Raw genomic sequence first — 23,795 nt, forward strand, 5'->3', positions numbered from 1 at the left:
TTGTTCATTAGTCTAGGCCATTCCAAACATTTGTCTTGTTGCATGACCCAACTGCACTTCACCTTTAGCTCAAGGACAAATAACCTGACAGTCTCTTGAAGAATTCTGTAAGCGGAATTTATTCATTCAGCATCCATAGTTCCCTGAATGGTAGGGATATTTTTCCCTATATGAAGGGCCATCCTACTCTAAGCTGTAGGACTTGTATTCTTTGGGACTCTTGAAAATTGATGGTTGTGGGGATCAAACTGGTCATCAGTGATCCAAGCCTTAGGTGGCTGTACTCCTGTAATGGAGCCCTGCACTATTCTACTACTGATCGTATTCTTGCCCAGTGGTTTTCTAATGGTTGAGACATAAACACTAGAAGACTTCATATTTGATGCCTTGCACACAAAAGACATGTGTGCAAGTATTGGGACACAGACAGTTTTTCCAGCTTTTGTTGGAGTTACTGAGAATGATTTCCCTTTCTTAATGATGGACTCCCTTTCTTAATGGCGTGTCCTGTCTCTGCTCTTGTTTTGGTGGGGTAGGGGAAGGGAGCCGAGAGATACGTGTGAGACATGTGGGACGTGCTCCCCAGCCGTGGAGGCTCATGACAGACAGACAGAAGGAGCTTTTAGCCTTTTCCTGTAGTAGAGTACTGAGAGACCTCTGACGCAAACATGAGGACAAATGTTGTTGTTTATCAGATGGTGAGCCACCTTGTCCACATAAGGTTCAGTTCATCTGCATAAACATTTTTGTTAGTACTCTGTTATTGTGAAGTTTTTGTCTTTTTGATTTAAACACAGTAAGGGTGCTGTTTTAAACAGTGTCATTCCACATGCTTTTTTGTGGCTCATGTGTAAAATTCTGGTATTTAATGATTTCATAATGCCGTGAAGCAGCGGTTACCAGCCCTGCACTGTGGGGACCACTGCCTTGCATGTTTTCATGGGTTAGATCAGGTGTGGTAGAGCAGAGAAAACCGTACAATGTCCTGCACTGCAATATTCCAGGATGAGACTGTACAGTATATTGATGAATTATTTTGGTCCGTACACAAGAACAGTGTCTCCATTGTAAAATTGTTATGGTAACAGCAAAACATTCCCAAGCCAATACAGACTACTATCACCTTGCCTTGCAGTTGCAAACTGCATCTTTGCAAACAGCCATGAACACAACATTATCGGATGGCTAACATTTGGAGAGGAGCACTTAAATCCAAATCCATAGTTCCCTCAATAGTAGGGATATGTTTCACAGTTGTTATGAGGGGGCCTGTGCTCCCTTGGAGTTATATGAATGGACATATCACATCTTTTCAACCTGAAACTGAATAATGGCTGAATACATTTGGAGGAGAGCACTTGAATCCAATTACTAACAAACACATCATCAAGAGTTCAATAGAACCTCATCATCATTATATTGCAAAATAGTGTTTAGTCTGTATCATGCAACAATAACCAGATTATTTAACTCCATCAATTTCCCCTGTAAACATATGATTTAAATAACAAGTAGCAGTTTAAAAAAAAATATTTGTGTTTTTAAAAAATTGCACTGTGATTCACAAAATTCTAAAATATAGCAATGTGACAGACCCCCCCCCCCCCCCCTTTTACATCCTAATGGTGAAATCTGTTTAATCTCCATGACAGTTTCTATTAGGACACATTTGTGATAATGTTGTTAATAAATAAACAATAAAGTTTCCTGTTTAAATTATTCAACTTTGATTTAGCAACGTGCTAAAGATTTAAAAATATTCATTATATAACATCTGTCTATCATCTGTTTTGTTTCTTTTTCAATCTGTTGATCCCTAATATAATCATATCTATAAAAATCATAATCATATATACAATTTAAATAAACTACAATTTAATGCAGTCCCACAGCTTAGGTAAAGATGTTCTCCGTTAATACAGCAGTAAAATCACTTGTTTTTAGTGGACAGTTTATATAGTGTTATATACTGAACAACGCATTCAAAAGGCTTATGCACACATCCTGTAGAATCTCTTAAACATACACACACACACACAAAAGAAAAAAAAAAAAAAAAAAAAAAAAAAAAAAATATATATATATATATATATGAACGCACTGTTTAGTGCTGGCTTTAGAAACACAAAGGCATGCGGTTCTCCCGCCAGTAGAACAGAGTGTTTCTGTGATGGTTTATTTTCTAACCATTTTAAGGAAAAGTGGTTTAAATGCAGTCAAAGCACAAGAACCACAGATATAAAATTTTTTCTTGTTCCACTGTAAAATCAACACACTCCACAACAGGCACTAAACCGTTTTGTTACTTTCTGGGAATGCTCCTCACTGCAGTGACTGTGAATAATGTCAGTTAATGCCACCAAAGGTACGCCAGAGGGCGCTCTGCTAAATTGAAACTGAAAAGGATCAGAGCTGAGCAATTAAAATATTCATGGATTGACCCCGATTTCAACTCACTGAATCAAATCAGGCCATACCTAATAAAGATATACAAAGTGTAATGCAACAATTCATAATAATTATGAATAACTACTTATTGATTGTTTACATTGTAGTTCTGAGTATCAAATATATAAAATTATTCACAAATTATTAATAAGGTTTCAGTAATTCAGGAATTAGAAACGTAAGTTACTAAACAACACGTATACCAGATTTCCTGCTATTAACAGCCATTATTGATCTATTAGACGGTTAAGTTGCTGCGACTGGGAACTGCGGCTTTGCAGGAAGTGCACCAAGCACGCCACGACATTCTTTACTGTAACTAGTTCATTCCGCGGTGACCCGAGGGACCTCTAATATTGTTGTTGACCTGCAGTGGTGTCCACATTTTGACTCTAGTTCCCCTCTGTTGACCTTTTTAGTCCATTCCTTGTCTCCGCCTCACCCTGCGCGTGCGTCATCACTCTTTCCTGAAGTTCATGAAGCCGCTCTCATACCAGGGGTCCAGCCTGTGCCAGCCTTTAATCTGCCCACCTCTGGGCTGTCTCAGGGCTTTCCAACACACAACAGTGCCCAAGGTCACTGATCAGTGACCGCTGACTGACCCTGTGCCACCTTCCCTACCTCTCTGTTCCTCAGCCGCAGTCCTGGCTTTAAACGAGTGCCCTGGAGGAAGCCTTTTGTACACACTGTCCCAGCGCTCTCCCACTGCTGAGTTGGCACTGGTGCATGTGTGTGATTGTTTTCTCCTCGTTCACTCTGGGTTATTGTTCAGTGCTGCTCTTCCCCTCTGGAGCTGCGACTCCGCTGCCTCCCAGTGTTGCTCCCTGCTTGCCTTTCTGTGGGCACCACATGAAAGCTGGCATTGTTTAGTTGCCGTTGACTTGATGAAACCTTGGGGAGTTCTGGATTTTTGCAACAGCAAGGTCATGTTGGTTGAGGCAGGTTGGGGTCAAGTGTGTTTTGTGAAACTTTGCTTAATCTATGAAACAGTGGTCCACAGTTTGTTTACTGCAAGCATGACCTGAATCTCATCCTCGTCTCTTTTGCAACCGGCTTGTTTTTTTTTGGATTAAATATGATAGGGTGTGTATTGTCACAAATAACATCATGGCGGTGATTTGGTTGCAGTCACAAGCCGAGGCCATAATGATATTCACAATAACACACGACTGGCTGTGGCTGTGACCAACATTTTAGGGCACTAATGGGGAGGTCAGCCAAACATGATTTTGAGGACACTACAATGCACTACATCTCCCACAATGCACCTGCAATGTAGTAAACATCAAAGCTCACTACTTAGCTAATTGTGGACCAAAATGCACTGCGAGTGGCTTTACTTTTTTCAAATTTTCCGCCGATGCGGCCTCGCCAGGCGGCCAACATGCTTCACCACACCATCTAACAGACCCCAACCAACATCGCTTTAAGAGCCATGAGAGGGGAGTGCACCAGCTACCCACGCAGGCACAGCCAATATGTGCTCTCTGACTAGTGGCATGGCTTGGGATTCGATCTTGCCACCCCTCGGCCATAGTGCAATGCTTTAGACCGCTGAGCCACACCAAAGGATTACTTTTGTCTAAACTGTTTATGACTACTGAATGATTGACAATGTGACAACTGATCCAGTAGAGTCTGTTTTTTCCCTTTCTGAATGACTGTGAATTGTGGTGTGTAGTATCTGACCTGAAAAGAAATCCTAAGTGTAACATGTCTTTCTTCTGCAGGTGCCAGGTGCTCAGGACTTGGTGGACTTCTCTCCTGTCTATCGCTGTCTGCACATCTACACTGTACTGGTGAGTTCAGTTAAACTCTCTTGGATTTGCCTCTGACTTTTATTCATCTCCTCCTATAGTTTTCAGTTTTTGTATGCTTGCGTGTTAAATGTTCTCTGGGATTGAAAACACCCTTGTGTGTGTTAAAGCATGGTTTGTGTCCTTATTCACTGTAATTCACTTTTACCCTGGACTGCACAGCCTTTCACTGCTTGTGTTTGGTTCATTTGTGTGGCTTTTCGGAGTGAAAAAAAGGCAAACATTTGCGTGATGTCATCATAAATTCAAACGACTGTGACTGTACATCAGAAAAATGACGTGTGTTGTTGTCCTATCATATTTTTGCTATATCGCCAATGCTAAATGTGGATATTCTCTAGTATTCTGCTCTGCATGCTGTTAAATTCCCAGTTGGCCTCAGATGAGTGCCTTTCTAGAGGGTCCTGGGACTCTCCCTGCCCAAATAAACAGCCACTTACTGCAACCAACATGATGGATGTATACCTCAGCGTCTCCTGCTCCCAGAGACCTTTGTCAGCCGTGTTAATTGGTTTACCGTTATTGTGCACTAAACTAGTATTTATCAAATCACTTTTCCACCAACTGTTTGCTTTTCTTTGAGCTTGGAAGTGGAACTCTTGAGTGCGAGTAATGGTCTGTGTGTGTACATGCCCAACATGTGTTGATGTCTCACCGTATTCTCTTGGGCCTGTTGCACTCTTAAGATGCCACAATGTTACTTCTTGCCCTTACACTGTCAGCATCCCACATGGGGTGAGAGTGAGCATTTGTACAATGGTCTTTATATTGGGATCTGGTGGGAATGACCTGAGAATAGAGGAGGAAACGCTGCTCTACTCTGGAGACTTTGGAAGGTTGTTTACATATATCAGAAGGAACAGAGAATGGTGAGGGAAAAAAAATGAAGCAGTTTGGGGTCAGTGCAGTGGTGGAGGATGGTAGCACATGTGGTCAGACATACACAAGCACAAGCTTGCAGAATGGAAAGATTTTGAGGCAGGACGTGAAGTTAAAATGAGACTCAAGGTCACATTGCAGAAATAAAGCCACAACAATAACACAGAAAGAAACAAGTGAGGAACACTTCAAAAAAATAAAAAATAAATAAATAAATAAAAAGGGATGTAAGCTCAGCACAAGGCAACAAGCACAACCCAAGTGGTGGTGCTCAAGGTCTTGGTTACTTGTTTGGGCTGCTGTCATCACTAAAAGAACACAGGAGAAAATCTACAGGCCCACACAGGTCCGATAAAGGCTAATAGGTGCTGTCAAGGACGTCTTGATAAGGATGTGGCTATTAAGCTTGAACTGTAATATAAATTGAGGGAAACAGTTTTTGTATAATTATTTGTGATAAATAAGGATTGTATTGGATGAGTTACAGAGCTTACAGAGAGTTGCGTTTTCCTTAATATTAATATACCAGAACCTACTAAACCAACTGAGCAACCTGCTAATTGGTGCTGGGCATTATAATGGTTTATTTGGTACACTGTTTAAAGTTTGCACTGCGTTCTGCGTGTCTTACATACCGTAATACCATTTTGCAAAAAAGCACAGAAGGAAATTTTGGGCGGCGTAATTTATATGCATCACAAACAGCACAAACGCTTAGGACTGTGTTGCTACCGGCAGTAGGCTAACACACATGCTCACTTCCCAAGGACCCCTGGGCTGTTTTCTTGTCTGATTGAAACCCGCTCACTACTGTGGAGGAGATGAAACCATTATGAAGGGGAGAAACCCGCTTGACAATTAGAGGAGAATAACCAACCGCTGTTATAGCAGTTGGTATAGCAGAGACTAACTCAAGATTATGATCATTAGAGGAGAGCTCTCAACCAGCGAGAGACCTGTGAGAGGCTGTGAGAGGTCACCAGCTGGGTGACCTTTAATATTACATTTACATTCACATTTACGGTATTTAGCAGACGCTCTTATCCAGACCGACTTACAAAGTGCTTTGCTATTTACCCAAGAAAAACCTTAGCTAGTTAGAATAGACTAATAGTTCAAAAGATAAGCTTAGACACTACTAAACACAAGACAATAAGGTGACCATAGTACTCTATTCGTCTAAGTATTCTCGGAAGAGGTGGGTCTTCAGTCTGCATTTGAAGACAGCAAGCGACTCGGCCGTTCGGACACCCAGGGGCAGTTCGTTCCACCACTTTGGTGCCAGGACAGAAAAAAGCCTGGACGCTTGTCTTCCGCGGATTTTGAGGGATGGCGGGTCAAGCCGAGCTGTACTTGAAGCTGGAAGGACTCTAGGAGCGGATCGGCTTTTGAGCATTTCCATTAAGTACGGAGGGGCTGGTGCGTTCTTGGCTTTGTAGGCCAGCATCAGGGTTTTGAATCTGATGCGGGCAGCAGCTACAGGAAGCCAGTGAAGAGAACGCAGCAGTGGAGTGACATGGCTGAATTTAGGGACATTGAAGACGACTCGTGCCGCTACATTCTGGATGAATTGCAGGGGCCTCATGGTGCGCAGAGGAAGACCAGCCAGAAGAGAGTTGCAGTAGTCAAGTATATTTACTTGATATATAATATATACTTGATATATAATATTAAAGATAAAGACAGGTGAACTTCCCCCTCTCTTTAAAAGAGCAGATGTGTTTCTTTTCACTTCTTTAAATAGGCGAACTGAAGTATCCCTCTCTTCCTGAAAGTCCACTTGTGCCACCCGGACCCCTGACCTCCAAACCCTGGGAAATAACACCCTATGCTTGCATTGTAAAATGCAGTATGTAGGCTGTCCCAGAAGGACAGATTTCCTGGAACATACGCACTCTACATACTGTACGTACAGTACAGTGTGTGTGTGTGTGCGCGCATGCGTTCACAGGAAGTAATGTTGAAGTGGTAATTGACTTAGTGGCCCATTACTTCTACATTTTTAAACAAGCATTATGTAAACACTTCACTGTAATGTGACAGAAAGGGAGTGCACACTGCCCTGAAGTGTGCTAGGTGAAGCCCAGGGGAGATTAAAGTACGTGGAGGGAGATAAAAAAAAAAAAATGGGGAACTCTGATTTGGAGATAGTTGATGACCCAGGGGATGTAAAGACAGGATAGAGCTTTTCCCCTCTTGGTCTGTTTTGACTCCTGGGTTGGCTGCTTTCCAAATGTCTTAGGGAGGACCGAGTGAGGGAAAGAGAAAGAGAGGGACAGAAATACAGAAAGGAAACAGGAAAGGATGGTGAGCGATAAATTAAACATGGCCCAATTCAGATTAAAGACGCTTTCACACTTGGGTGTGGATCGGTCATACATAATTGTGGGTCGACGACCACATGCAAGCGAATCCTGGTTCAGTTTGTTTCTGGTTGGAATGTGTTTTTACAATATTCTACACCAAGTGATGTGCGCTTGTCTATATTTGGCTCCTGGGCTCCCCTTACATTTTGAGGTAATTCAGTTTTACACTACTGGCTAAAATCACTTTGAGCTCTGCCTCATGGACAGCTGTACACATGCATTTGTTGACATGCGACGACAAAGCATGTAGGCTGAAGGAGTGGGGTTATAGGATTTCACACAAATATTTGTATAGTTTTATAGTCCTTGCTTTGTAGAGGTCTCTTGCAGCTCCACCGAAGTTGCACAAAAGTGCAGTTTATACTTTGTTGGTGCTCCTGGATCACAGAACTGCTGCCAAGAAGAGTAACCAGACTCCTCTTTTAATGAGTGAGTTCAGCTACTTCACAGTGCACCCATTACTGACACAGGCGTTTAGTTGTGCATCACATCTTATTTAATCTCCATAGAAAAGCATTGCCAATATAACAAGATGCTCTGGGCTAGCACGGTCACGGTCATCCCGCAACACTGGACTGTGGAGCAGTGGAGCTGACTTCTCTACGGTGTTCCAACTTAAACCAGCCAATATCTCTGGGATACGTTTTTATCCTTCGTCATCCATTATCATTACCTGACCTCACTAATGGCCAAATGCCACCAAATCCTCTCAGCAAGGGAACATGTCCTGTCCTAAAAACCCTTACTGTAGAATACAGTGTAAACGTAGTGTTAGTCTGCTTAAATAAAGACTCAGAAGTATAAAAAGTATCAGTATTTATTTGTTTACCTCACTGTATGTATTGATTTTTGATGTATTGATTTTTTATTTATTTATTTATTATTATTATATTTAATAATAATAATAATAATAATAATAGTAATAATAATAATTTATTTATTATTATTATTATTATTATTATTATTTTTAAAATACTGTTTTTAGACCAAATTCTCAGTCTGGCTGAGTCTCTGCTGGTTTTTTATTTATTTATTCTTAATTAGTAAAAAATTGAGTAATGTGTGAGGTGCACAGACCCAGATTTTTGGCCTACTGATCGTGTTTCAAACCAGTTTGAGTATATCGAACCTTTTGTTTGTTACACTACTCTTGAGCGTTATCTAGTAGTATATACTGCTTAGTGACTCCATCTGAATGTGTCCTGTCAATAGCCAATAAAAACCGAGCACCATTTAAGAGAGACCAATTTTCTGTAGGACATTTTGAATGTGAACCTTCTGCAGAGCACAGAAATGAGAGAAACGTGAGAGCCTATTATGCCTAAGCTAAAGAGACCAGCAGAGAAGGACGCTGTAAGAATACAAGGGAAAGAGCTGTAGCAGCTTAAGGTGTTAATAAAAAGTGACCTTGGTACCTCTGGGTCTTTCACCTCTCATTGTTGTTTCATTTCCATGTTATTTTGGTTGATAGTTTTGGCATTTCCCTTTGTTCTGTTCTGCACTTTTTTTTCTGTTCTCTCAGACTTCGTTTCGGAGCGCGCCAGAAACAATAAACTCCCATGTCCTTTTGGCCTTTCATTGCAACACCAAATCTGACCCAGTCAGAGCCCATCAGGGAAATGGCAGAATTAATTAAAGTCATGCTTGGATTGAGACCTTCAGTTTGAGAGAGTGGTTAGCCTGTCTATCCATATATACAGTAGTAGTTAAAATCTACTCAGAGCAAAGTCCTTGATGAATGAACCAATAGGAATGCTCCAAACTGACTTGAAATGGCATCTTTTTACATCGATTTCCATTGAAAGTTAAGATTTTTACCGTTTTCCTTTAAAGTTGCCATGGAGATACAAAACTTTTGCACTTTTCTCCTAAACTAAGCATCGCTGACATGTTCAAGTAGCACCATGGAAGATCAGAACCACTCAAAAGAGGAACCCTTGGTTTCCCTCTGGTCGACACCAGATAACAGAGGAAATAATATGTACCAAAACAAAATATTTAAATATTACAAGTTTTGCAGATCTTTCTTTAACCAACACACACACTCACACAGGGCAGACTTCTGAAAGTGCCAGTACTTATTCTTTCACGCTGAGAGATGACGAAGGTCATGCTTGCTTTGCTCAGGTCAGGCTCTGTTCACCCAGCAGTGACCCACCACAGCACAGGGCCTTTGAGTTGTGTGCTTGTGTGAGTGCATACATTTGTATCAGGGAGGAAACAGACCCCTCTGTACTGCCAGGAATCAAAGGAGTCTGGCAGAGGCAGCCCACATTGGATAAGTATGTGCACGTCCCCAGTGGACAGGGTCAGGCCCAAGCATGTATCTTTTAACCTTTGGTATCTCTCTGAGGGACCTGCTGAGGTATTGTTTGTGCCCTTTTCCCCTCATGTACCCAGTGTAGTGTTCAAGAAGGTTTTTCAACAGAAATTGTTCTGATTGTTTGTTTTCTTTTAATGTTCATCCCTTTTGCCTCGTAGCTGTCCTTAGACGTCTCACTTTCTTTGTCTGTCAGTCATCCATGCCACAATATTACTGAATCGCTGAACAATAAGCCTTGAACTCAAAAGTTCTTAAAGAAAGGCTTTGTGGAAAATCCATGTTTTGCTTTTCCGCTTTTCTCCTTTTCATCCCTGTTGTTTCTTCACCTTATGTTACTGCATGGCCCTGCACTGGAGAATTGGCAGCAACTTCTCGTCACAATACAAGCTCTAAGATACAACATGGAACAGCACATGGGACAGACAGGGTCACAGTCAGTACAGTTACTTTGCAAATCTTTATGAAAATGCATAGGAAGACTAACTACAAATGGTGCTGAAATTGTGTATTCATTAATAATAATAATAATAATTATAATAACAATAATTAATAATAATCAATATTACGTATTCATTACATGACGACACAGTCTCTGTTTGAATAGCCAAACCAGAGTTCATGCAAATTTTGCTTTAGTTGAACTAGCTCTTTATCGTAATAGAATGCCTGGTACTATGGTTCCGAATCAGGTCAATTCTTAAAGACTTGCAAAGAAGCTTCTAGAAACTTGTCTGATGAAGCAATGCAGGATATTGACCATTTGTTATGCCATCTTTACCTTACAGTATTGTACAATATTAGGAAATGGTTGTGTTTTCAGGTTGAATATTTGAAAATCTGGATGACATGATTGGGTTATACTACATTTTTTTTTTTTACTTGGTTTGACTGTAAAGTTTGGCAACATTTTTGGGTAATTACTACAGTATTGATTGCTACAAGCTTCTTTTCACAAATGAAGTCTCATTATTCAGTATCTGTGGCCCATTCTAAAATTGCGGAGACATTTCAAGTAGGGAAATATGACCCCTCAAGTCAGCTCTGTAAATTGTGTAAATGGTTTAAACTGTGTACAATAACAGAGTTGACGTTTTTTACCATTTTGTGTCTCAACTCCATGTGCTACTTTTTTGTTTATTACAAATTGAATGGGAGACTCCAGCAATATCACAATACAATATTTGACCAATAATAATATACTACTATAATATAAATATAAATACAAAATAGTAAGATTAAAGGTTTGGCACATATTACCCCCTTATACATGTTTCCTCTCATGGAAAGGGCGTGTAATCACTGGCTCCTGGTCGCATGGTATCTTATTTAACTGTTTGCAGATTGCATTGTCATTTTATTTCAAAGGTAACAGAGTTGAGAAAACATTGGGACAAAATTTAAAATCTATTTTTGAATTGCTGAAATTACATATTACATGCATATAATAAAATATATATTCTATGCAGTTAACATTTATTTATATTATTTGTTTGCACAAAACATTTTTACTTATTTAATAATGTGTGGACTGGGAGTCTTTTGGGTTTATATTTTTGTATAAATTGTATTATTGAAAATGAGAAATTTGTATAATTAGACATATTATTCAAAACTGATTCACTAATTAATTATTTTGGAGGTTTATCTGGGAGATGCTAAATGTATCCCAGTTCTAAAATTACCCATATATAATCTGTTTTTGGCTTTTGCCAACATTATTCTTTTCAGCTGGTAAATGAATGAAATTGCTCATCATTTCTGTCATTTCCTTTATACGTTCAAGTTCTGTGTAAAAGGAGGTTCAGAAGTATTGATGCACCAGCGACCATCTCGATTTACATATCACAAAGACTGTATTCATAATGTGTTACTGTACCGGTGTTTAGACCACAGCCCCACACTACACTCCATTATGCGGACATGTGAGGCCTGTGTGCTTTTGGTGCCGCACTCCGTTGTTATCTGTCGTCTTAAGAGGGAGAAATAGTTCCTGTTCTTGCTGAATGATTAGCCTTTACTTCAGAGGAACTGACCAGGAGAAGTCGATAACCCCATCCCACAGGCACTGTTTTCTTCTCTTTCTCTCTTTCTCTCATTCCTTCACTTTTGGTATCTGCTCTTTTTCAAAGTTAGGACCTGTGCTCTGGAGACTTGCTGTGAGATAATGGACTGTGCCGGAATGGAGGGTGGTGGGGACTGTCGGGTTTGAGCAGTTTTGGGAAAGCTGAATTCTCCAAGCCCAGAATGAATGTGCCCTTTTGTGTTTGGCTCCTCCTGTAATCAGTCTAATTCGAGCTTTGTGATTAGAAAAGGCCAGCTGATTTGCCCCTATTTGAAGTTGATTGTGACTCTTGAGTGGAAGTCATTGTGGCTTATCACTCCCCATCATTACAGCAAAAGAAAACCATCAGATCACCGCAGCCTCTCCACCCTTTTTCGCCCTCTGCTCCTGGCTCTTTTTTTATTGTTATTGTTATTGTTATTATTCGTTTAGTGTGTTTACCTGCTCCTTACACTGGGGTGATGTGGTATGATTGGCATGTGGGGAATCGTAGTGCAGCACAGTGGTCAAACCCCCTTTCTCATTCTCTGTGCTTCGTTTCTGATGTTGAGTGAATCCGTGTTTTCTGCCCAGGGTTCCCGGGATGAGTTTGAGAACTACTACAGGAAGCAGAGGAGGAAACAAGCTCGACTAGTGTTGCAGCCGCATTCTAACATGGTACGCCTTCACTCTGCCACTCCGTTTGTCTTATAGCTCTATAGTCCCCCTCACGTCCTCACTGCACATCCCACACTAACCGCAGTGTTTTTAAGGTAAATGCATGGTTTCTTTCTGTTGTGTTTGCCTATGTGAAAATAAGACAGCCATGCACAGTTATTTTAACCAGTATAATGTACTGACCTCTTGGTACTCCATTTAGACATTGGCAGCTGTTACGAGGTTGGCCAGTGATCTGTACAGCCTGATCTACATCGCAGCTCTTGTACTTGTGGGCATGAGTAGATCTTCAGGGGTCCGAGAAGAAAATGCAGATCACCTTTCCAAATTGGAGAGGAATGTTACCTTGACAACAGTTTTGGTCTTTTTTTTTTCTTTCTTTTTTTTTCTTCTTTTTTTTTTGACCCACAGCAGATCATCGTAATTACATAATAGTGGTTTAATTCTGGAATATTTGTGGTTTACACCATAGATAAGTTGGCAACATGATGGTGCTTTATTTATATATATATATATATATATATATATATATATATATATATATATATATATATATATATATATATATATATATACACAATTTTGAAGGGGGTGACCTTTCTTATTTCTGTATAATTATGTCACTATCTATAGCAAAGAGCAGTATGGCTGTGAAACACAGATTTTAACTCTTTGGTGCAATTTGTTTTCTTTCAATTTCCACTCTGCTGTGTATGTGCGTGGACTTCAGCACGAAACACTAGAGGGATACAGGCGGTACTTCAATCAAATTGTAGGGTAAGTTCACTGTTTGTTTCCTTATATTTTGATTTAATAAAATTCATGTTTTCGTAAATACATTTCTTATTTATGCATCTTTTAGAGTTTCTTTTCTCTTCCCTCTAAAAAAGCAAGTTATGAAAATGGCCAGCATTACTGTGGCATTCTGCTCAGGCTCTTGCCACGGTCATTTGCTGTTCTATCCTCGATGTCCAAACCTTAACCCCTCATTCAAACGCACCCCCTCCTTCCCAATATTCCATCCGGGGCTGTTGGAAAAGCTGCCAGGCTGCAGGATTTATGGGTTCGGGGATGTGGAGTGGCAGATGGGTGTTATTCCAAGCGTCTGGTTGGGAATATGGGGAAGGTCGGTGTCTGGAGCAGAGGCTTCCGCAAACATCCTGGTGGCACGGGCCATTCCCCAAGCACTCCCACAGTGAGATGTCTGGGGCAGTGGGGATGTCTTGCCCATTGGGCCCAGAATCCACAGTTTCCCCAGAGTGTCCACACACTCATGTGTAATATGACCTGTATCTCCGTATGGTTGACTGGGCATAGTTGTTATACATAGGCAAGTGCAGAATATATGTAACTCATGTATAACCTTTGTGTCATTATCTATAAGTCTGTTCTCTTTGTTTTGTCTCTCCTCATGCCATAGTTTCTTTGTAGTGGAGGACCACATCCTGCATACAACACACGGGCTGGTGAACAGAGCTTATGTGGAGGAGTTATGGGAACTGGCTCTCTCAAAGACCATCGCAGCACTACGTACCCACTCGGTATGTCCGTATAGCCAAGCCATAATACCACTTGAATCCTATATTGTTATAAGTTTCCTGTTCTCAGAGTATTGAGGGCTTTAACACACTGAACCGTAGGTTTATTATTCAGTCATCAGTCCTAATGCAGAAACCTTTATAAATTATTTGGTAACCATTTAGTTGAACATTTTTTGTGGCATCCCACAGGGCTCTGTTTTAGGGTTTAGGAGGAAGCTGATGTTAATTGTGGCAGTAATGTAGTTATGAGAGTGAAGAACTGAAATGTGGGCTTACGCACAAGGGAATGAATTGACATCAGTTGAAAGTCTTACACTATGTCTTTTTTTTCCTTAAATGTTTTTAAAAAATTTAACATTTGTCCATAATTAATTACATTGGGGGAAATAGTGCTGTCCCTTCCCCTTTCTTATTACAAGAGTTTGTTGTTGGTTCAGTAGAGTCTTTAACTTCAGGTTGAAGAAGAAATACAGTTTATTAAAAGGTCTTAAAGTTTGTGTCCTCTGTTTCTTTGTACTGACATCCCCAAAGTTGTCAGAACCTGCATTGCCTAGATCGATACCTAGAATCTCCTCTTACAGTCTACGTCCATGTTTTCACCAATCTTCACTTATTCTGTTGTTCTTTACAGTCCTACTGCACAGACCCTGACCTAATTCTGGATCTGAAGAACCTCATAGTTTTGTTCGCAGACACCCTGCAGGTAAGCTGGTTAGCCCTTCTAGCCCTCTATATGTCTTCCTATACTTAAACAAATGGGTCAAGTAAACCCTTGGCCAGAGACAAATGTAATAGAAGTACAGTTGCCAGGATGCAAGAATATTGTTGTAGAATATTGTATATTTTAGATGTAGGGCTTACCAGGCCAGTTAAGTGGTCTTCTCTTAATTCTGATTCCTCCTGCTCTACCTCATTAAAAAGAAAGACTGTTGATATTAGATTGTGTAGAAAACACCTCATACTACAACCGTATGATACAGGTCAGCCGAGGTTCAGAACTCTAAAGCTTTTCTTCAAGCTGTTTTTCTGAAATGCTTGCAGGGTTATGGGTTTCCAGTGAACCAGCTGTTTGACATGCTACTTGAGATGAGAGATCAGTATGGAGAGATTCTTCTGAAGAAGTGGAATCAGTCCTTCAGGTAAGACTCTTGTTCTTGTATTGTTCTAAGAGTCACTCTCTCACTCATGGTCATACATCTCACTCTTGGTCCCAGTAAGAGCCACGCTGACAGTTTTATCGGTGGATTGTGCTGCATGTGTTTTAAAGTCTTCAGTTTTTAAGTTTTATCTGATAGTCTTGCACACCAGAGGTTTATATTTTTAGGAAGTCGTCTGTGGCGTTTGTTGTTCCAGGGAGCTGCAGATTCTTAAACAGGTGAAGGAAAGGGAAATGATATCAAGCCAAGATAGTTGAAATGACAGACCAGCACAATAGAGGTGATAATATTCCTCGAAGGAGAAAAATTCTCTTAAGTATTTATTTTTTTTTTCATGGTGCGCCGGAATCACTTTATGTGCCATTAAAATGATTCGGAAACCACAAAAATGCTGTCCTATTGTGGAAAGGCTAGACTTCAGAGCTCCTTGGAGAGGCTCTGCCAAGATTTGCTGGGCTCAGTCTTGAGAACGGATGCGATCGACAGGTTGGATTGACCTTGTCGGTGTCCCTGTTGATTCCTGCTGGAGACCTTTGGCTTGCTCTGTAACTGCTGGAGGCCTTGGATTTCACGGCCTTGAAATGATACTGCTTTGGGAATGTGAAAGAAACTCAGATTACAGACACACACTTTTTTTATTTATACTTATTATTTTAAAAACAATAAGCGTGATTTTGAAAAATCAAGTTTTCTCTAACCACACTGGCCTTTTAAAGAGCATTAGCTTGCCTGAATGAGACAGACAGAAGATTTAAGCTATTTAAACCGCTTATGTGGTTTGAGACATAGTGTGGTTTTGTGAATTGAAAAGTTCTTTATTTATTATGACATTGCAGGCAAATCATTGATCAAGACAATTACAGTCCCATTCCCGTGGCAACAGAAGAGGAGTATCGGCAAATTGCAGGCCAGTTCCCCTTCCAGGACCCAGAATCGGAGAAGGTTGGTTTGAAGCATTAGTGGATATTATTAGTGTTTTATCTCACGAAATGTATGAATTAGTCATTGTATCTGATATCAATAACCTTCTTCTAAACAGATGTCTTTTCCGAAGAAGCTTCCATTCTCTGAGTTTGTACCCAAAGTATACTCACAACTCAAAGAGTTCATCTACGCCTGCCTCAAATACTCTGAGGACCTGCACCTTAGGTACCAATGAACACACATACACACACATGCACATGTACAAACACCCCACAAATAAGTCATTCTTTACTCCTTGTCAGCAGAACAGACAGTATAGTTTGCATCTGCATGCACTCCTGTGGTAACTGTTTATTTAACACACCTTTTTATGAAGTTTATATCATCTAAACAGTTCTCAGTCATACTGCAGTTTAAAGTGGTCCTGGAATGTCAAACTGTATTTTACTTGGCATAGGTGAGTAATGAGAGTTTGGTACATGGAACTGACATACCATGAACCACAAACACTGCTGTGTCCTCCTTCAAAAGAAAATCCAGCACAACCAAAATAGAATCGGAAAATGGCCCAATTCCAAAACCCCAAAACTGTTTTATAACGGCCTTGACTCGATATATTTACACCCCCAAAATTTACATACACCCAGCCCACTAGCAAAAGCCCTAGTGAAAGCTGCTGGCCTTTTACCACCTCTTCTCTCCATCACCCCTCCTTACAAAACAAACTGGATGTAAAATAACAGGGTTGTAAATAGGCTTATAATACCACTTCTGAGGACGTGTTTCTTTAACCAGTCACTGTCTTGCTATTTTTACACCATAAAACAACTTCAGATACTTAGTAAAAGCACTATGCAGTACTGAAGGTCTGTTTATGTTGATGTTTGATGCATTTTGTTTTCATTGCTCAAGTCATTGATTACAGGGGTCAGGACACATGAAGTAGAATCTGTTGCTAGTCAAATGACATGTTTCTGAATATGACTGAGTAATAGAGATCTAAGAGTCTTGAGATAAAAGTCTCTTGCCTGAGCAGGCAGACTCCCCACCAAGGCAGTGTCTGGCTAGACTTGCAGCAGGAAAAAGCTGAAAAACAGAGAGCAGCATTGAGTACATCTACATTACCCCTCTTTCCCTTTTAACTTTCTACACTTGCATTTTAATAAAGAGCCAGGCCATGTAGACACGTTGTAATGTGATGTGATCTCTGACCCCTTCCCCCATGTCCCCTGATCAGAGCATTGGTCTTGGGGTCAAGGTCAGAGTTCACGCTCCACAGGACCTTTGACGGCAGCAGTTCCGGCTAGGCGGAAGGCGTAGGGCCTCTCCTGATTGAGCTTTATGCTAAAGCTTCTGATCCTCTTTGTCAGAACTGTAGTCTATAGTCTGCTTTGGCTTCTCTCTCTGCGAGCGGCACGTCAGGTCTGGTTACTTTAGAAGCTGTTTTGATTTCTTTACTTCTTCGCCAGAGCTTTTGAGGTGCGAGTTGCAGGTGACCAAGGTCACCAAGTAGCCACAAAACCCTCCCTGCAGCTGAATTACCAGTGCACGATCATCATCAGTAGTGGATAATTGTGTCTAAGACACGTGAGACACATGCCTGTATGTCTCCATCTGTAAGGTCAACAAGCCCCAATTGCATGATTACGGAGGAAAGCACTCAGATGGGTTGAGATGTCTGGTCTTATATCCGGTATGGTAAACAAGACCCAATGGGAACGAAGCCCGAGACAATCAAAACCTCTAATTCTCCTACATCACAGCATCTCTGAACCTCCTGGCTAATCTTTTTCCTGTCTAAATACAGCCAATCAGACTTGGCTTTACATCAGACGAATGTGGAGACTGTTGGAATGCACACAGTGCTGAGTAGTATTGATAAAAATGTAAATATTTGGGCTCAAAATGGCTTGACGGTCTAATGCTCTGGCACTATGGCCTGGGGGTTGCGAGTTCTTAAACCATCCTGCTTTGACATCAGTGGTCAGAGTCAGAGAAAGCACAATTGGCTCTGCTTTCTCCGTTGGGTAGAAGACACTTTTCAGTGATGTAGGCAGGCACAAGCATCTAGGGACCTGCTTTCTGCCGAGCATGTTGTATGCCTAGCAATGCCGCATCGGCATATATTGGAGGGAAACCGTGTTAAGTCCTTTCCCTCCTAGTTTAGGGCGTGTTGCGTGTTTAAATGTTCCAAAATAAATTGCAGTATGGTGGTATTTGATAATATTTAGGATTTCAAACATTCTACAGGTGGTGCAGCTGTTCAGGTATTACTTCCATCAGATTTCTGGTCAAGTTTGATCCCCAGTGATACCTCTGTCATCTGTGAATGGGTGTCCAAGACTGCATAATTGCTCTGTTTGGGTGGATGACGGTGGTCACTCAGGACTCTCAGTGTAAATGTCTGTTGGCAGATGTAACAGAATTGGAAGTGCTCTGCTCAAATTGCATTGAGCTGTAAAATTATGTTGATCAGCAGCAATTCAAATAGATCTTCATGTGTGTCATATTCAGAAATATGCTACCCACCGTTCTCCCAATGGTGGTAGCATTGTGTGACGGTGGTTGTCCTAGCTGATGTTACGCTGCAAATTACATGAGCCTGGGAACACTGGGCTGGTTTCTGCAGAAGAATGGATGCAGTGCTTCTTTATCTATAAGTGAAAATCTAATACAGTATGTCAGCAGAGCCTGTAAATATCGCCCACCACTACTAATTGCACTGAAAGTCAAGGGGGTCCGACTGCTTTGGCAATTTAGGAAGCAGACTAGCCTCCATGCACTTGTACGGAACAGCTTTTGAAACCAGACCCTTAAGCTGTCTCTGGGGATCAAGTGTGACGAAAGCCTATATCGAGGGGTCAGAGGGGTTAGATATCTCCTCTATTAATGCTGCTCTCTATTAAAGGCCTCTCGTTCTCTCAGTGGCCTCGCCGTCTGCGGCCGCAGCTTGACTTGGCTTCTGCCTCTCTCTTTCTCACTCTCTGTTCTCCTCACATCCACCAGACACGTCCTGTGTGGTTTTCGGAACGTGGCCGATCCTCGTGCTCGGGTGTCAGTTGAAATTCAAAAATAAACATTCCCCCCCTTTTTGGCCGGCCGCTGCAAAGACCATGCCGCAGTGTGTGGGGTCCCGGATTTCCAGATCCAGCCAGAATCCCCCTTACACTCACTGCTAATTTAACAGCTCTGTCAAATAAGAGCTCTGCTGGGTGAATTTTCACATATTTGACATTTTTCCTCTGCAAATCTGCGTTCTTATTAGCACAAAAGCAATTGAGTGAGCTGAACAACAGGGCCGGACAGGTCTGGATCCAGGTCTCTTGTGAGGGAATGTTACTGTGTGCTGTTCTTCAGTATGTGCATAAAAAGGAGAAATTTGAAACAGGGTATTGAAATGTGTAGCTACTTTGCTGACTGCTCTGTTTTGAGGCTTATGTAAATCATTCATTCATAGGGAAAAGAAGGAGGGGCTTATTTGGTGTATATATACACATGCTATCATGCCTGAGCTTTCTAGAAGTCATTTATCAATCATCAGTTGTAAGAGCTAATAAGAGAGCTCAATGGAGAATGGCCAGAATGGGTCAAGACCCAGATCTGCAGAGACTCTGCCGAGATTCTGCCGAAATGTTGGGGTCAGGATCCAACCTGCCTTGTATTAAAGGTCCATGCTGGTGAAGGTGGTGTAATGGTGTGGGAAATGTTTTCATGGCACACATTGGGCTTGTTAATACCAGTCATTCGTGGCTTGAATGCCAAAGAGTATTGTTTCTGACCATGGGCATCCCTTCATGGCCACAATTTGCTCAACCATCTAATGGTTTTTTTCAAGCAAAAGACGTCTCAACCTGGTTCTTGAACCTCACAATGAATTCAGTGTTCTTTGGTGGCCTTCCCAGTCACCAATTCTCTGTCTAGGACACCTTTGGGATGTGGTTGGACTGGAAATTTGACCCAAACCATATCAACTTGTACCGGAATCTCAGAGTTTCTATTGTCTTGTTGAAGCCATGTCATGAAGAGCTAAGGCTGTTATGAGAGCAAGGGGAGGCCCTACCCAGTATTAGTATAGTGGTCCTAATAAAGTTGTATATGTAGGCATATGTGAGAATGCATGGGTCAGGATGTTGCTGTCGGAAGCGGAAACCTGTGATTGACAGACCAAAGGAGATGAGCGTCAGTTCTGCATTTGGCCCAGACTAGAGCACCGGAGGCAATTAGGCCTTGTGGTTTCTCTGTGCTAATATTAAGTCGAGGTGCAGTAAGGGAAGGAGGGAGTCTGCCCTGGTCTGTGCACAGGTGGCGGGAGACTAGACTGTAGGAATTTCATTTAGCGTTCAAAATGTCTCCCCCTTGAATGTCTGCTAAACTTTGAACCCTTGGAGAAAAAGGGTCCTTACAGATGTTGGAGCAGTTCCGTTCAGCAGCTGACCTTTTCTTTATGATGTGCCTGAATGTGATGGTTCAGTAGTTCATAAACGGACAGCTAGTTTGGCTTTTGGGCTCCATTTGATGAATCAGTGACCAAGAATCCAGTACAATGTGATCCATCTTTTTCTCCTCCCCTGCGCACACATTTCCTGCCCTTTGTTTTCTGTAATGGGCTTAATTAACCTTCTGATTTCCAGCCATCCCCTTCTGCATGACTCCAAACCACCCCCCCCTTTGGTTTTATTAAGATGTTCTAATATGAAGGTATTTCCAGAGTCAGTATACTGACCATGTTCATGCACACATGGCTGGAGTTATTGAACATCATTGGATTCACTGTTTGTGGATCTCTCACCATTGCATTTCCAGCGTTTTACTCTCTTTCTGTCCGTCTCGCTCACCACTTTTGTGGTCCGTGAATTCTGCCGGATGACACGACCAATTTCCTGATTACTCATCTTTAGGCCTGTGCCCTGTTTTGTTTTATTTACTCCGTGTCTCCACATGAGCAGGAGGCCACTCGAGTGCATTGACATCTCTGCTTCCATTCAAAGACTGTTCGTTCTTTTCTCAACTTCTTTTTTTCGTATTTCTTTTTCTCTCTCGCTCTGTCAAGGTCCTGTTGCCAAACTCGAGCCGAAAGAAATTCTTTCCCCCCACCAAGGAGCAGAACGTTTCTGAAATTCTTCCTCTGCCTCTCGACACAACTAGAGACAATTTAGTAATTTGGTAGGAATGTGTTTGGTACCCAGAGACGGAGAAAAGTGTTGCGCTTTTGGTCTCAATTTAGGCAGACTCACATGATCGAGGCACAGCGTTCTCATCTCTGTCTGTCTCTCTCTCTCTCTCTCTCTCTCTCTCTCTCTCTCTTTCTGTCTCTCTCTCTCTCTCTCTCTCTGTCAAGTTCTCTATCTGTCTCACTCTTTCTTTCAGTCTCTGTCACTTTTGGTCTCTATTAAGTTCTCTGTATCTTGACCAACGTCTCTTCGTTCTTTGTAACTTGATATGGAGACAGTTCTGTCTGTCTTCATATCAAGTTTTTTCTCTCTCTGGAACTGTTTGTCCATCTGTCTTGGTCAAGTTCTCTCTCTCTCTCTCTCTCGTTCTCTCTCTCTCTATCTCTTTCTCTCTGTGTGTTTGTCCATCTGTTCCTCTGTCTGGATTAAGTTCTTTCGGCCTTCAGTCTCTCCCTCTCTCTTACACTCGCTCATTTTTAACCTTTACTTGAGGGAGGTGCAAGGGATGCTTCCAGCTGTACTTGTAGTAACAAGGATGGGAGCACAGACCACCAGCGGACGTAATTAGTCCCACTTGCACGCTTTCCTGACTCCCTCACCACTAAATTTCACTCTTCAACAACGAAAGTGGAAAGGAGAAGCAATACCCCCCTCTTTCTTTGGATCTTCTAATTTATACTCTGTAGGTGTGTTTTATATGCTGCCGGTTCTCCGGTGTTGGAACATGCAGAGTTGCAGTCCACAGGGTGTCGTCGTTCTCTGTGGTCGACCCCCATCTGTGCGCTTTCTCTGTCTGGCTCTGTTTTGCTCCGTTTCTCTCCCTCTTTCCCGCTCTCCCTCACTCACTCACTCTTTCATTCTCTCTCGACCAGACGTTCTGGTCCCTCTCTCAGGAGGTGGAGTAATTGGGCATTCAAGCTTGTGGTTTGCTGAAGAATAATGCATATTCAAATCTGCTCCAGAGAACATTTGGTTTATTGTTGCAGTTCTCGAAATGTCCAAGTTGGGTCGCAGCTGTAGCAGCTGACGGACGAGCCCTGCTCTGAAATATTAGTCCTCCACAATCTGAGCGAAACCATATGGAACTGCTTCTATAATATCTGTAGCTTATATACACATTAGTGATCTGCAGGTCTGCTCACGTCTGAGTTCAACAGCTCTCTGGTTACACATACGTGAATGCTTGCTTATGTAATGTGATTGTTTATGAATTTGCGGTTCTCTTGGGTTCAGTTCTACAGAAATTGACGACATGATCCGAAAGTCTACTAACCTGCTGCTCACAAGAACCCTAAGTAACTGCTTGCAGTATGCCATCAAGAAGAAGAATGTGGGATTGGCAGAGGTAAGGTGCTGTTGTGCAGCCCTTTAAGATACACACGCATATATATAAAATGTAATACCTTCGTTGTAAAAAAGATACACCATCATAGTGGAAATAACCACCCCTAGCTCAGATGACACTAGCGAAACGTCCTGGCATGGACTGTATTAAGTGACGGAAGGTGTTCATTAAAAAGGTTAAGGGGTCCACAGTGGCAAGCCGATTGCTCTGTACCACTGTGTTCCCCTCCGGCAGTAATGGCCTTGAGGGGCACCGCTGCCATTGAGAGGAGCGCAATGTGCGAGAAGTCCATTCTCAGTACACCTTTGCTATGGTGCCGACTGTAGAACATTTCACAAAAAATAGTGGTTTCCAAGGTGCTGTGGACCAGGTAACCTCTACATTTGACACTTTACATTACTTAATCCATTCCACAGTCCATGCCATAATGTCTTGCTAGTATCATCCAATATTCCCACTACTATGACTTTTTATTACACCTTTTTATAATTTTAAAAAGCTATTTCCTGGACATTGTGTTTATTTGTTCAGGAAAAAACACTACTGAGTAAATACAAATAATCTGCAAAAAATGTATTTCATGTTTGTCAGTATGTTCAGTAAACAATTTCCAAATTCTTTGGCTAATTGACACTTCATGAGGTTAAATTAGGTGTGCTGCTAACTGTGAATTCAAACTAATTCCTGTCTTGGCCAGGGAATCAAGAAGAAATATGGAACTAAACTTGGTTATAATACACTGCTCGAAATGTATTGGCTCTCTTTAAAGGGTCTAAATCAGTTTTAAATTTCTTTCTGGGAACCAACCAACCAACCAGATGTGAAGTTTTATAGAAGTACTGATGCTGCATTCTAAGAAAAGCATACACTACCAATCAGAAGTTCAGACAATATTGACTTATATAATATAAGTATAATAATAATATAATAATTTTACTATATATATATATATATATATATATATATATATATATATATATATATATATATATATATATATATAAGCTCTATACTGCATTCATGATTGTCTGCATTTGCTCTAGCAATGTTAAATGTTATACAGTCAAAATGTGGCAAAGACGTTTGCCTGGGACTATATATATTT

At 41.3% G+C, this 23,795-nt stretch overlaps 1 protein-coding gene across 1 annotated transcript in view; it reads left to right on the plus strand.

Annotated features, from left to right (window-relative positions):
* exoc6b (exocyst complex component 6B) overlaps positions 1–23,795 on the plus strand; it is a 100,991-nt gene that overhangs the window by 33,576 nt on the left and 43,620 nt on the right. Inside the window, exons 8-16 of the mRNA XM_072687693.1 lie at positions 4,179–4,247; positions 12,469–12,552; positions 13,283–13,329; positions 13,973–14,093; positions 14,725–14,796; positions 15,135–15,232; positions 16,087–16,192; positions 16,290–16,399; positions 22,579–22,690. Of these exons, the coding sequence (XP_072543794.1) occupies positions 4,179–4,247; positions 12,469–12,552; positions 13,283–13,329; positions 13,973–14,093; positions 14,725–14,796; positions 15,135–15,232; positions 16,087–16,192; positions 16,290–16,399; positions 22,579–22,690 (819 nt within the window). The remainder of the gene's footprint in view (positions 1–4,178; positions 4,248–12,468; positions 12,553–13,282; positions 13,330–13,972; positions 14,094–14,724; positions 14,797–15,134; positions 15,233–16,086; positions 16,193–16,289; positions 16,400–22,578; positions 22,691–23,795) is intronic.

Source organism: Salminus brasiliensis, chromosome 9 (genome assembly GCF_030463535.1).
Source record: "Salminus brasiliensis chromosome 9, fSalBra1.hap2, whole genome shotgun sequence".
NCBI lineage: Eukaryota > Metazoa > Chordata > Actinopteri > Characiformes > Bryconidae > Salminus > Salminus brasiliensis.